We start from the raw sequence: 15,376 nt of genomic DNA on the forward strand, positions 1-15,376 counted from the left end.
CAGAATCTAAATAAACTGATGAAATATACTGGGGCTTCCCTGGTGGCGCGGCGGTTGGGAATCTGCCTGCCGGTGCAGGGGACGCGGGTTCGAGCCCTGGTCTGGGAAGATCCCTCATGCCGCGGAGCAACTAGGCCCGTGAGCCACAACTGCTGAGCCTGCGCGTCTGGAGCCTGTGCTCCGCAGCAAGAGAGGCCGCGATAGTGAGAGGCCCGCGCATTGCGATGAAGAGTGGCCCCCGCTTGCCACAACTAGAGAAAGCCCTCGCACTGAAACGAAGACCCAATACAGCCAAAAATAAATAATAAATAAATAATAAATAAATTAAAAAAAAACTGATGAAATATAAAGACACTAAAGATTGATAAAATATTTTTGTCTGTGTAAGTTACATATGTCCTTATGTTATAATTAAGTTCTTTCTTTGAAAGAAACATTTTAAATATTTTAAATATCACTATTGTTAAGTTCTTTTAACTAAATCATATGAATTATTGCGGGGGTTTGTTTCCTTCACTTCTCTTAACGTTTATATTGTTAAGGGCACCTATATATCTTAAAGAAAAAAATGTGACATTAAAATTTTGTATACAAATATACCTTAAATTATCATATATATTTGTTCTGTATTAATAACATTTAATATAGATATAGATAAGTAATCCCCACTATTTTAAATTGTTTATGCTATTGATTGTTTGAACTTGTGATAATCCTACCCTTCCAAAGTGTTCTGTAGAACAAACACACACACACACAAAATTTCAACCAAAAGAAACTTTCTTTCAGTACAGATTCCAGTTCACTCTTTGGTTAGTATAAATATTTTCAAATTAGAACAGAATGTTTACTCTACCGACAAATAAGGAGGTGCATCTGCCATTATTGAGAAACCATGTCATATTCTCAGATTATTAGATTTAGATAGTAAAATATTTTTTAGTCCTCTATTAAAAGATATACAAAGGCATTTTAAATAGCATTATATTTGCAGACATTTCTTTAGATTTAATATTTCTATAGGTAGATATTTCTATAGATTTGATATTCCTTAATAGTTTACTTCTATTTACCTATGAATTTCAATGATTACATATCTTCCAAGATTCTCAAATAGGAAAATTATAACACACTAGAAGGAAAAGACATAATTTTTAAACTGTCACTAGTTTCTGGATACTTGAGCTCATACGTCCTTCTTCCTGATAACCTATTCAGGAATATCTTAACTTCCCAAGGGAGACAATGCAGCTGATTTTCCTCTTTTGACATTTTTTCCAGACATGTAAGAAACTCAGAGATTTCAAAGCAGTACAAAGAGAAGGAGACACTCATTTACAGTTCTGGATATAATTTACACGCATGCACACTGGGGTTTGGCTGATCTTAAATGTACAGATTTATCTATTTCATCTTTCATAATATCTTCTTTATTATACTACATATGGAAATGTCAGTGAAAATTATTAAACTAGAAAATACGTTATGAAAGTCATAAAATGTTAGTTTGCATTACATTTCAATCAAGAATTATGGCTAATCCAAAGCACCATTCATTATCCCTCTCTTTTTCTAGTTCAGTGTCTGTGATACTGGACACTCTGTGGGTATCTAAAAGGTCATTTTCTAATATACACCAGTGGCCCTTGGGGTTGGGAGAAAACCACCCTGCAGTAGTGGCATGATTGCTTTCATTCCGAGATATAATACATATCATTTTAGTGAAAGTCATAAAAAGAATGCAGAAACAAAAGTGTGAACTCTACCAATAAATAGGAAAGATGTTCTGAAAATTTCTTTGAAACAGGTGAGAAGTAACTAAATTTAAAAAATAAATAGATAACTCTAGCAAGATATTATCACAAACGGCATGATTTTTTTTTGTTACTTTGTAGAAAAAAAACATGCTCTCCTTTTCCATAAATGTTTTGCAAACAATATTTTCCAAGTATCTTGAATTTACTTCTCACGATATTCTAGGAATTAGACACAGGTCCTGCTATGAGGAGGCTTACAGTGTAGTTGAAAAGTCAGAACAGATTCCACATTTACTCAAAACATGAATGAAGGAGAAGAAATCCCAAAGTAACCAAGTTTACCACAACATGCCAAAATTGGCAGAATTGGGAACTTAAACACTAAATTCAATTTTTAAGAAATAAATTTACATTTTTACACATATTCTCTATAGATGTGTAATTCATGCCTGCAACTATAACCATATAAGAGTAGAAAGTAAAGAATTTCAGAACATAGGACATTGGTTGAAGGGACAATGATAAAAAAATCAGCAATAGATCATTCCTAAAAACACTTAGGGGAACTTTCTTGGTGTGCAGTGGTTAAGAATCCACCTGCCAATGCAGGGGACACGGGTTCGAGCCCTGGTCCGGGAAGATCCCACATGCTGAGGAATAACTAAGCCCGTGCGCCACAACTACTGAGCCTGCGCTCTAGGGTCTGCGAGCCACAACTACTGAGCCTGCAGGCCACAACTACTGAAGTCCGTGTGCCTAGAGCCCACGATCCACAACAAAGAGAAGCCACCACAATGAGAAGCCCACGTGCAGCAACGAAAAGTAGCCCCTGCTTGCTGCAACTAGAGAAAGCCCGCAGCAACTAGAGAAAGCCCACACGCAGCAACAAACACCCAACGCAGCCAAAAATAAATAAATATATTAAAAAAACAAAAAGAAAAACACTTAGGGATGGTTTTATGCATATTTTAAAAAATGAAAATATCAAGAAATGCCAGATTATAGAGAAAAAGGCAGTTTTGCAAAATCATTTTATTCAAAAGTGGTTCATCTTACCTCAACTACCAGTTGCTGAAGAGATGGTGAAGCTACAGAGTAGAGACTTGAGTTACCACTTACAGGACTGTGGAGACTAACATAAGCCACAACATTTTTCTGCAGAACCTTCTTGAAATCCTGACATTAAAAAAAAAAAAAAAAAAAATCTATCTTTAACATAAATAAAAGTAACAGATTCCACTTTACCAGTTACATGTTGAATAATAAACACTTCCTACCTAAAATCATTACATTGCATAATACTTTTTTTTTTTTAATGTAAAGCCATCCCATACTATTTAGTAGAGTACGCAAGGGTCATAAAGGGGTTTTAAATAAGGGTGGTGAGGAGTTTCATATAACATACAACAAAATATTTTAAAGCATGTTCATGTTCCTAAAAAAGGTAAAAATTTAAGAGACAATGTCCCTATATGGTTAATATAGTATGAGATTCAACTTCAGAATACAGGATGGAATATTTGCTCTAGTGACAGCATTTAATTTTATAGTCATTGAATTAGAGAACAGACATGGATAAACCACTTCAGCGTTTAATAAAACCAGCCCTTTCCTTTGAAGTGTTGAGCTACTTTTTGCACAAAGCAGCTTTTTATTCTGAGCAAAATAGGGCATAATACAATTGTGGCCTTGCACATATTACTTGAAGTAAAACCTGATGCATTTCATCCACATTAGAAGAATAAAATGATTCAGTATAATAGTTTTTCCACTTTTCTGCTAAACCCTACTTCCAAAAATTGAAGACCATTGATCCTATTAATAATGTACCGCTAAGAAGTCCTTCTGTTATTTGCTTCCTTTTCTTGTGCAAATATTTAATGAGTAATTATCATGGTGGCAGTTGTATAGATATATCCTAAAAATTGTATTATATGATTTTGTATCTTAGAAACATATCTTTCTTCTTCCAACACTATCAGATGAAAGTCTGCAAGGGCTTGTACACCTAGCAAATCAATAATATTATTCCTAGTTTATGTTGAAAATTCAGCTATACCTCTGTAAAAGAAGTGAAAAGACAGTTTATTTAAAAATAAATATTTTAAATAAATAGAAATGTTGAACTGTGGTTTACACATAATATTGTTATTAAAAATGTCCATTATTACACAACAGCTATAGAAAAACAGCTTCTATTTACATACTACCACACTGACAATGTCTATATGTCAGTCCATTTAACTCTCATGAGAACCTCACAACCTAGGCATTAGTGTACTCATTGGAGGAATCAAGTCTTGAGAAGTTAATTTTGCCTAAGACCACTTGTTTTATGGTAGAGAGGATTTGAACTCAGATTTCTTTGACTGCAAAGTCTATAGTATTTCCACAATAGCCTGAAGATGAAGATTCTTCACAGGAGAAATGGTACTTTTTAAAGAACCTATTTAGTAAAATGTTATAATTTTCTTCAAGGATTGAAATCAGTATTGAGTCAAATCTCTAATAACTTTATCACTATAAATTCCATTTGACCAGTATAACCTAATCCTTTTAATTACAACTCTGAGTTTCAAGGGGTTCCTGTGTAAGCAAAATTAGAAAAGGCATTATGACCTGTCAACAAGTGCTTTCCTTACTCATCTTCATTAGGGAATATATTTAGCACACAAATTGCTTTCATCTAAAAGAAAATCTTTCATTTTCAGAAGGAGTAAGTTTGATAAGAGTAGACAGAACAGGAAAACTAATAGTTTTCTAAATTCCTCCTCAACCAGATTGTTACAAAAAGGCTTCATGAACTGTATTGAAATAATCTAAGACACAGCAATTTACAATAGTACATTTTATAAGCTAATAATCAAATCTATATATTATTCACCATTTTCTTTGCTTATATATTTTTGCTCACCTAGTCAAGGAAAAAGCCAGAAAGTGACTGGATGTATAATTAGTTGTCAAATATGCATACATACATATAATAAATACTCTAAGACAGAGGTCCCTAACCTTTTTGAATAGGAAGAGCCTTGTCTACCATAAACATTTTTTCCTATAGACTCCCCACAGTACAGTAGTTGTATTTTTAATATCTGTTGACTGAGAAACTATAAAATTACCAAAAGATACAACAGAGTCAATAAACAAAATATTTTATTAACTACAAAAATATTTACTTAATTTGAAAATGTAATTGTTCACATACACACAAGGCCACAGTATGAACAAACTACAGGTTACCATGCATGATGCTCAAATAAATTCAAGGACTATTTGCAGTACACTTCACTTGCCCATGCAGAGGGGTTAAGGATATTTAGGAATTTAAGTTAGGAACTATTAATGTTACACAAGACTACTTTGAGAACACAGCTTAGAAATACATATGCTAATTTAGAATTAACATGAGTTGACTATGAAAATTATTAGATAGATATGGAGAAAGCTGTATGAGATAGTAGAATAAATTTGTGGAAAGAATCTTAAAGACATTTTTTAAAAATGTGCCTTATTGTTACAAGAAAACTAAAACATTGATTTCTTTATGATAAAAAAATTCTGAATTAGTAAAATCATCCCAGATCACAAATATACTCCCCAGACTGTTTTTTAAATTGTTTATATCCTTAAAGTATGGAATTTGGAATAGAAGTTTGAGAGATTGGTTCAGCTACTACATTTTCCATCTTACTAAAAATTTGTCAATTTTAAAATGTTCTGTCAGCAATGGAATTTCTTTATTTGAACTAGTTCTTTAGAGTAATGGGAAAAAATTCACACCACTAATTTGAATATGGAAAAGCATTTAAATTTGCAATGTGTGATTCTTGATACATTTTACAACTAAAATTTTTCTCATTTTGAAGACTTCTTTCTCTCAAATTAAAAAGATCTTTGCTATTTTTTTTTTAATTTATTGTATTTATTTATGGCTGTGTTGGGTCCTTGTTTCTGTGCATGGGCTTTCTCTAGTTGTGGCAAGCGGGGGCCACTCTTCATCGCGGTGCGCGGGCCTCTCACCACCGCGGCCTCTCTTGTTGCGGAGCACAGGCTCCAGACGCTCAGGCTCAGTAGTTGTGGCTCACGGGCCTAGTTGCTCTGCGGCATGTGGTATCTTCCCAGACCAGGGCTCGAACCCGTGTCCCCTGCATTGGCAGGCAGACTCTCAACCACTGTGCCACCAGCGAAGCCCTGCTATTTTCTTTTGTATACCTTTTTTGATTTTTCTTGATAGCCAATAGACATTTTATCTTTTTTTTTTGAGTGATTAAATGAAAAATGAAACAAGAGAATTTCTCATTATATATTTGAGATTTTTTTCTCCAAAGCTGAAGCAGTATACAAACTAGGATATCAAATGGTTTTATTTTCCTAGCTAAAGTTATGTAGGTTTTTTCTACATATTTCCATTAAACTTCTTTTTATAAAGTCATAAAAATAAATAGAATATCTGTTTTGTGATGTTTTTATTGTTGTTAATGTGGTATCAATCCAAAGTTGTCATATCCCATTAAAAACACAGTGCATTTGTGAGACACAAACATATCAGAAATATTTGAGAGCTTCCCTGGTGGCGCAGTGGTTGAGAGTCTGCCTGCCAATGCAGGGGACATGGGTTCGAGCCCTGGTCTGGGAAGATCCCACATGCCGCGGAGCAACTGGGCCTGTGAGGCACAATTGCTGAGCCTGCGCGTCTGGAGCCTGTGCTCCACAACAAGAGAGGCCGCGATGGTGAGAGGCCCGCGCACTGTGATGAGGAGTGGCCCCCGCTTGCCACAACTAGAGAAAGCCCTCGCACAGAAACGAAGACCCAACACAGCCATAAATAATAAATAAATAAATAAATAAAATTTAAAAAAAGACAAAACTGTAGTTCCCAGAGGCTCTCATTAAAAAAAAAAAAAAGAAAAGAAATACTTGAAAATTTACTCCAGTTGTATTCTAACTGTGATCCATTGCACACAAGATTTCATTTAAACAAAGGCTTCCTAAGGTAGTTAGATAAGTGGATAGGTAGAGATATAGGTAGAAAAGAAGGAGCAGGGAGGTAGGGATGTAAGAATAGACGGAGGAAGGATTGAAGGGAGGGAGAAAAAAAGGGTAGAAGGAAAGAAACTGCTATTTTGAGTCCAATCTCTATATTGTTTAGGTAAGGTATAATGTTAAGTTAATAAACATTTTACATACAAGACTGTTTCCTAATTCCAGAAAACTGCTAGAAAGTTAAAAAAAAAAAAAAAAGTAATGGTATGTATCACTTGATCCTCTCTTGTCCAGTGCCTGTCAACCTAAGAACAAACACAATAACCAGCTAAACACCACTGCGGGTGTAACAGAGTCTGTAGGTCTGGTAGCAACAAGAATAAGATAGCTGTAGATCATACACAATTCACTGTGGGGTCTAACTCTAATTCCCTAGCATTCTTAGAAGTGATCTCAGCAAATGAGCATACTGCACACCCTGGTTGAGATGCACATTCTTGTTCATGGCTTTATCAATTTGACTTTGCCTACTTTAGTCCAGAGCAAGAGCAAGAGCGAGAGCGAGAGTGAGAGAGTGACCGCGCAATTTTGAGAGCAAGGCATAGTAATTTATGCACGTTTACCTCTCCCCATTCATACGAGCCAATATTTCCAAAAGCTGTTCCACCCCATGAACAGAAAACAATAGTGCGGTCTGGTCTCCACCCTCTCTTGACTCTTAACATCAAGGCCCGGATAAAAGCTGTGATGATGGCGGTGCTGCTGGCCCATTCTTGTCCATTATAACTGTATGCGGTATGATGACGGCTGCCAACTATGATATAACGGTCTGCAAATAGAAGGCAACAAGAGCCATTATAATACAATATACATCTTAACAATAAATTTAATGACATTTACATGATCCTATTGCACAACCGAGCAACAATTATGCAAAATTGTTCTGATAATTAAGACTAACGTTTTCCCCCCACTGTCTTGACTCACACATCTGTGTATATCAAAGCAGAGGCAGCTGCTGAACTCAATTATGAATCCAAAGTTTAGATCCATATTACTGTCGTCTGCAACATGCATATTAATTAATGAAGTATACAAATATGCCACAATGAAACCCTTATCTAACATTTTGCCAGAATCATAGTGGGGAGTGTCCTATAAACAATGTGTATATGCTCAGTAAGTATTAATGAACTATTCATACATTTGAGGGAACAGTTATTCAGTAGCTGTAAGTATTAAAAATGTGGTAGTCATGTATGGATTTTGCAATAACTGAAGTATTTAGGGAATCAGTTTTCACTTACAACTTAGAGTTTTAGACCCTCTCCTTTTTCTGATGGAAAAAATAAATCATCATCAAAAGTCATCCAAATACTTTTTCTTTTTCACATATTTTATTTCATATAATCATATAAAATCTATTAGATTCACTACTAGAAAGATGTCCATGACACATTGATGGCTTCTGAATAATGTATATTGCTGACAATTGTCAGTAATAAGGTAGACTAAAAATGTATCTCCAGAGTTTCCTCTGATTTTGCCAGTGAATGTTGTTGGTACACAGCTTAATTTCCTTTATCAAGTAGCCCTACAATCTGTGTAAAAAGATTTTTCTTCATTAAGTGTCATTTCCTTAGGAGATGTCCCATAACTTGATGGTTAAGTGTACAGAGTTTAAAGCCTTCCTGCTTGGGTTTGAATCCAGGCCATTTAACTTACTAGTTATATGACCTTAGAAAGCTTATTTAGACTCTCATGCCTTAAATTCTTCAACCATAAAATGGGAATAAAAATAGTACATACATCATTCAGTTGTTTTGAGTTTTAAGTAAGTTACTATTTGTAAGGCACTTTGAATAACACCTGACACATAATAAGTACTACACATGTATGGAATGAATGAATCACACCTTGCCTTCATGGCATCAAAACACTACTTTACTGGAAACATAACTGTGTGAAACTATTTTAGTTTTCCACACTGATATTGGAACCAACAATGAATTTGATCTGTCAACAATTTATCAAAACTTAATTAACGGTATACACAGTGTGCCTGCAAAGTTGAATTGATTCACTCATCTCCCAGATATGTATAAAAATTCTGTTTGGAATTGTCTGTATTCTGGATAAACCATATATAAAAACCTTAATACTAATTGATGGTTATTTCTAATTTTCAGAGTCATTAAATAAGAAAAGCATGTGAATGAACAGCCAATATTTTTGTGTAGAATTCAAATAAATAAAATTGAGAAGCTTTACATATTATACACTGAGGAATACTACTAGTAAATTGATTTTTAAAATTTGGGGGTTTTTTTCTCCATTGAATTTCAATAAGGAAAGCTTTTTTTTTTATCCTATAGTGAGTATAATTTTGTACAGTTTGGTTTTTCAAAAATAACTAGCAAATGTAGCAATGATGATAAATATTTCTAATGCCTCAATTAGAGATCCTTATGATATAAGTTTGTTGAAATGGTTGAAATGCAATAGTAACAACTTCCAAATTCATTTATATCTTGATATTATGATCAGAGGTTGTTCATCATTGTTACTGTAAGGAAATCAGAGAGAAGATGTCCATGAATTTTTAAAGACTTGGCTGGCAGGAAACTTGATGGGAATGTAAAACTTGATCTCAGAATTTCCTGGGTTAGCAATTATGGAGTCAGTTTGACTAAAATCATGGAGAAGAATTATGCTCCAAGGATAACTTGAGTAAATATCCCAACAGAATCAATAGCAATGGCACAAATGTACTAAAAGACTACTGCATTCTACCATGTAAAACAAGCACAGCAGACAGTAATATGTCATTCAACCTCACAATATGTTCAGAAGTGTTGTTAATTTGTTGATTAATATATTTGTCAGTTATTTTCACTTTTTTAGCCTATATAGTATCATCTGAAGATTCCATAAGCATCCCATAACAAGGTATAAAACTATTTAAAATGTAACCAGGTGATCCTTTTCATAAGCACCTTCAAAACCTAAGCCATGCAAACATTAGGCAGAATTGTCAGTGGACCAAGGGTCAGAGATGGGACACAGACTAACAATGAAAGATTTGAAAACCAAAATTTTTATTTTTTTAAAAACACATAATTAAAACTAAAATATTTCCTTTTTAAAAAAGTATTTTCTTGATATAAATAAAATCTTCAATGGTGTTAGAGTGAATAAAAGAAAAAGAAAACATTGGTTTCTATAGCTTTTACTCACAGGTACATGCCAATTTAACAAATCTAAACTCTGTTTTCTCCGTTTTGTTTTGTTTTCCCTCTTACACTCTCTACTATGATTTATCTTTGAAGAGATTTGGTAAGAAAGAATAAAGACCTGCTTCTTGGTTTTATATACCACCCTTTAGAGTGGTATGAACCTGTAATTACCTCTAAAGTAGGACATTTAGCTATGCTATTAAATTGTTACAGAGCATTTTCTTGTGATATTTCATATAAAGTGTAGATTATAAATATTTGGGTCTACTTACCTGGAGATGTCGAGCCCTTTAAATATCCAACAACATTAGTAACTGTTTCAAATTTTGTGACTGTCTGAATTTGCATGCTGACAATTCTTTCCTCTGGGGGGGGGAAAGAAAATTAAAAGATACTTGTTTCTCTATATTCTGCTGTTTTTTTTTCTTAAAGCATTCAAATTTATTTATCCAATATGATCAGATAAATAATTCCAAACAACTGAATTTTTCTAGATAACCAACGTTACACTTTTCGGCAAATATGTATTTGAAACTTTGTGTAGACGTTATTTTAGGTGCTTGTTATATAATGATGACTAAGATACAATTGCTAGCCTCATAGAACTGCAGAACCATAAATAGGCAATTCTAAATTTCACATTAAAAACTGCAGTGGGGTTCAACAGGAAAGCACACAGAATAAGACCTCAAGATGTGGACAACTCATATTTTTAAAAAAGAAAAAAATCAGATAAAAATATTTTCAAAGAATTTTAAGTACTTGTCTAGCTTCAGAAAAATAGCATGTGAAGATGATTTAACTTTTTTTGTATGATTCATTATTACATTATCACATTGAAAACTATAAAGCATTACACAAATTAAAAGAATAGAGATTCTTAAAGCTACACTTATTTTCAAATCTTGGAGTTTTCATTTCTACCTGTGTTTGTAGGTCTCTCACCTCTCTACTGAATCTCTGCCACCTGCCCTGCCTCTTTGAGTTCTTCTATTCATGCTTGATATTCAAAAATTTTGACAACAAATAAGGCAAAGACACCAATCAGAAAGGACTTCGGTCACAGCCCTGAAGTGGTCTTTGAAGGTCTTTGGTGATGACATGTGTTAATCCTGTATTTGATGGATCCTGGGAAGTCTGGGGGCTCGGGGTGGGGGTGGGAAGGTGGTTTCTCTAGGAGAGGTCCAAGGGCAGCCAAGTGGTACTGTTGGGGAGAGGGTGGCAATTAGAAAGCAAGTAATGCAAAGTAGACATGCTATACTGATGGGCCTTCAAATGTCACTTCTTACTGCTATATGAGAACGGTTATGATAAGTTGCTTCTTTCTTTGAATGTGCCCTACTAACAATTTAAATAGTAAATCAGTACACTGAAAACATTATAACTAAACAAGAATAAAGAGACCTCAAGAGAGCACCTGAGTGCCTCATATAGGAGAAAAGGAACTCTGCTTATTGTGTATTGTGAGTATTGTAATCTGAGTATTGCAGTTCTAATTTACGTGCTATGCATTTCTGTTCATTTTTTTTTAAGTAGTATACTTTGTGGGTTTTTTTAGAGCAGTTTCAAAATACAGAAAAACTGAGCAGAAAACACAGAGTTCCCAAATACCCTCTCTCCCCTGCCCCTATTATTAACATCTTACATTAGCATGATCAATATCTGTTACCATTAATGAGACAATATTAATACATTCAGTCCATAATTTATATTAAGGGTCACTCTTTGTATTGTACACTCTATGGGTTTTGACATATGCATAATGCCATGCATCCACAATTATAGTATCATATAGAATAGTCTCATTGCCCTAAAAATTTCCTGTGCTATACCTGCTTATACTTTCCTCTCTCCCTTCTTCTTGAGCCCCTGGCAACCACTGATCTTTTAAATGTCTCTACAGTTTTGCCTTTTCCAGAATGTGATACATTTGAAATCATATGTTGGTTTTTAGTTATTAATTCCCTGTTCTAGGTTTGTTCCAAATTGTCCAGATAAATGAACTTTAGATGAGGCAGTCATGAACTTATAGTTGTTGTTTTTAATATTTTCATCTTATTTTTGAGTTAGAAAACCAGAGAAGATTCTTCAGCTGTATCTAAGATTCAATATTAATTTCTTTTTCAAATTCAGCAGTGAGAAAACCTTATAACATGTACAAATGTAAGGCAAACTGCTTGAAATATTACCTTATGTGAATATAGTGCCTTACAATTTATATTTCCATTTGCACACACATATACTAATTCTCATTGGATCTCTTTTTCTCCGTGAAGCATTAATGAAGCTGTTATCCTTGCTACTGCATTTCATTTTAACCAGTGCCATACTGTTTTAATTAACATAACTTTATCATGACTGAAGTAATGGGTCCCCTACCACCACCACCATCGTCATCATCTCTTTTAATTATTATTCAACTTGGGGGGATTTATGGACCACTACTTTCATATAAACTTTTATATTAGTTTGTCATGTGCCATGGAAAGACATTTCAGGATTTCATTAGGATTGCATTAAATTAATAGAACCATTTGAGAAAATCATGCATTTTATCTATGAATATGGTATGCTTCTCAATTTATTTCAGTTGATTTTATGTCTTTTAATGAAGTTTTATATTTTTCTTTATAAAAGATTTGCACAACAATTATTAAATTTATTTTTAATGTTTTCCTGCTATGTTAACAAAATATAGCATTTATAATTATTTTACTGTGTATAAGCATGCTATTTAATTTCATATATTAGTCTTATAACAAACCTTCTTGTTAATCTCCTATAGGTTTTAATGGTTAATCTATAGGGTTTTTATTTTTGTTAATTTCACTGTAGATACATACCAAAAAATAGTTTTGCTTATTCCTTTTAAAACTGTATAGCTTTTATCTACTGCTCTCATCATTTTGTATAGGACTGCCAGTGCACTGTGGAATGGAGGCAGTAAAAGCAGCATTCCTTGGTCCTTTCCTTGTGTTCTTCACTTCTACAAAATGTTTCTACAACTGTGTTTTTTTTAAGTTGTTTGCTATAGGTGTCTGGGAAATTCCTTTTATAAGGAAGATCACTTTTGCTCTTCCTTTGCTGATAGATTTTAGCATAAACAGATGTTGAATCTACTTTTGAGATAATTGCAAGGCTTTTCACTTTACAATGTTAAAAAATGCATGTATTTCTGGAATAAGTCCTTCTTGGTCATGATATATTTTCTGTCTTTGGTTACTAATATTTTCAGGATATATGCATATATATTTATAAGTGGCTTATTGATAATTATACTTCTCAATTTTTTCTTGTCTGATTTTGATCTGTGGATTATATAACCTCATAAATGTTTAGTGATCTTTGCTTCTTTTCATTGATTCTGTAAGAGTTTATGTAGCACAGACATTATCCATTTTACAAAGGAGTTAGTGTTCATATATAAAACTATTTCATCCTGGTATTTTTCGTGTGTGTTGAGGGGAGGAGTACATTTTCACTCAATGTATATTTTCATTTTATTTCACTTAATATTTTCAAATTATTAATGAATATAAGTAAATTCAGATTTTTACATGTTTATTTCTTCTAAATGCATTTAGCTGTTTGCTTTATTCTTATGCTTCAGAAAAATTATTGTCATTTAACTATAATTTTGTTTCCTTTCCTATTTCTAACATCAATTTACTTCTGTCTTTTTTTTCCCCCCTTAATCAGTTTTATTAGAATTTAGCTAATTTTTTAGAATTTTCAGAAAACCAGTTTTAGGATTTGTTGATCCTCAATATTTTTTTCTTTATTTTTTGTTTCAATATTATATTCTATGCTTATTAGTATCTTTGTTAAATTTTGCCTGAATATATTCTCTGGGTTTTTTTAACCTAAATTTTTAAGTTAAAATGCTTAGCTCATTACTTTTTAATCTTTATACATGTCTTTAAGGCTACAGATTTTCTATTGCAGTGAAGCACACTAATTTTGATATATGGTGTTATTATCTTACAAATTCTAGCATTTTAAATTTCTATGATAATTATTTCTATAATAAATGTATTAGTTCAATGAATTTTTAAAATATTCAAATATAAGGTGTGGGTTACTGTTTTAATATTGATACCTAGCTTAATTTAATTATGAACTGAGACCAAGGTCTATATACTACTGATACTTTGATTTTAGGTGAGTGTTGTGACCCTGTAGGCTATTACATCTGATAAATAGAGAATAAACATTTTTATACATGTTCCATATAAAGAATGTGCATTCCCTATTACAGGGATGTAGCATTTCAAATATAGGTCCAGTAAATCAAGCTTGAAAACTGTGTGGCTATAACTTTATTAACTGTTCTACATATTCTCTCTGTTAATTATTGAGACATGTTAAATTTTCCCATATGATGCTAATTTATCAATTTATCTTGGCAATAGTATAATATTTTTCCTTGTATATTTTTAGACTACTTAGTTACGTGTTTGCAGGTTTGTAATTGCTACAACTTCCTGATTTCTATATAGATTATACAGAACAATTATTCTTTATATTGTTTCTATCCCAATTTTTTCCCCTAAAGTCTTCCCCCCATTAATATAATTATTCCATCTTTCTTCTGCTTAGTATTTCTCCAATACTTATTTTCCTAGCATTGCATTTTCTTTTGTCAGGCCTCCCAGGGGCATTTCTGGCTTGGGCACAATTTTTATGCTAATTTTTTGGCTTGATGTTTCTATACTACAATGTTAATGAAAATTCTGAGCCAGGATTTTTTTATTTCTAGAGACATTAAAAAAGATTTTTAAAAAAATTTTTTATCCAGAGCTCAGGCAGAAGAAAGATTTTCTCCACCAGTGGGTGGATTTCTTTCTAGTTTTCCTACTTCAACTCCATGGTCCTGGTTTATATAGATGTTAGTTACAACTCCTTTCTCCCTATAGGCCCATAACCATATCTTTTGTCCCCATGTGAGTTCTATATTCCCACTCTAATTTACCTAATTCACTGGGATCCATGACCTCCCAAAACCAGGTGACCAGAGGGCCAACTCTTCTGATTATTTCTCTGATTTTTCATTCTGTCTTCATGTTTCCTCCAGGACATTTTACTTTCTTTTTTGATAGATGCTTTTAAAAACATTTTTTTCTTATATCTCATACAGAGTTCCTAGACATTTGCATGAACAGATTTCAAATTATTTTACCTGCCCTCCTCTACATCCTGAAGTCTAAGAGTTTTATTTAAAAGAAACACAGAGGTCTGAGAAAGTAGAAGACAACCTTTTTTGCAAGGATATTATGATTACATTGGTTCTTTTCAATTGACAGAAGGACTTCCTTATGTGTCACAGGGCCAAGACCAGGTCCAAATAATGGCATGCAACATAGCAAAAAGCAGCTTTTCATCTATTTATTTACATCC

General features: G+C 33.2%; 1 protein-coding gene and 1 pseudogene across 5 annotated transcripts in view; one reads left to right on the forward strand and one right to left on the reverse strand.

Annotated features, from left to right (window-relative positions):
• Positions 1-15,376, reverse strand: part of NAALADL2 (N-acetylated alpha-linked acidic dipeptidase like 2) — a 1,512,458-nt gene that overhangs the window by 400,176 nt on the left and 1,096,906 nt on the right. For all 4 annotated transcript variants that reach the window (XM_082393971.1, XM_082393970.1, XM_082393972.1 and 1 more), the window contains 3 exons: positions 10,252-10,344; positions 7,367-7,572; positions 2,814-2,933 (listed from right to left, as the gene is read on the reverse strand). In XM_082393971.1, the coding sequence (XP_082250097.1) occupies positions 2,814-2,933; positions 7,367-7,572; positions 10,252-10,344 (419 nt within the window). The remainder of the gene's footprint in view (positions 1-2,813; positions 2,934-7,366; positions 7,573-10,251; positions 10,345-15,376) is intronic.
• Positions 1-15,376, forward strand: part of LOC309629767 (leptin receptor gene-related protein pseudogene) — a 336,046-nt pseudogene that overhangs the window by 237,617 nt on the left and 83,053 nt on the right. The gene's annotated exons all lie outside the window — the stretch shown is intronic.

The sequence above is a fragment of the Balaenoptera borealis genome (genome assembly GCF_965194805.1).
Source record: "Balaenoptera borealis genome assembly, chromosome: 5".
NCBI lineage: Eukaryota > Metazoa > Chordata > Mammalia > Artiodactyla > Balaenopteridae > Balaenoptera > Balaenoptera borealis.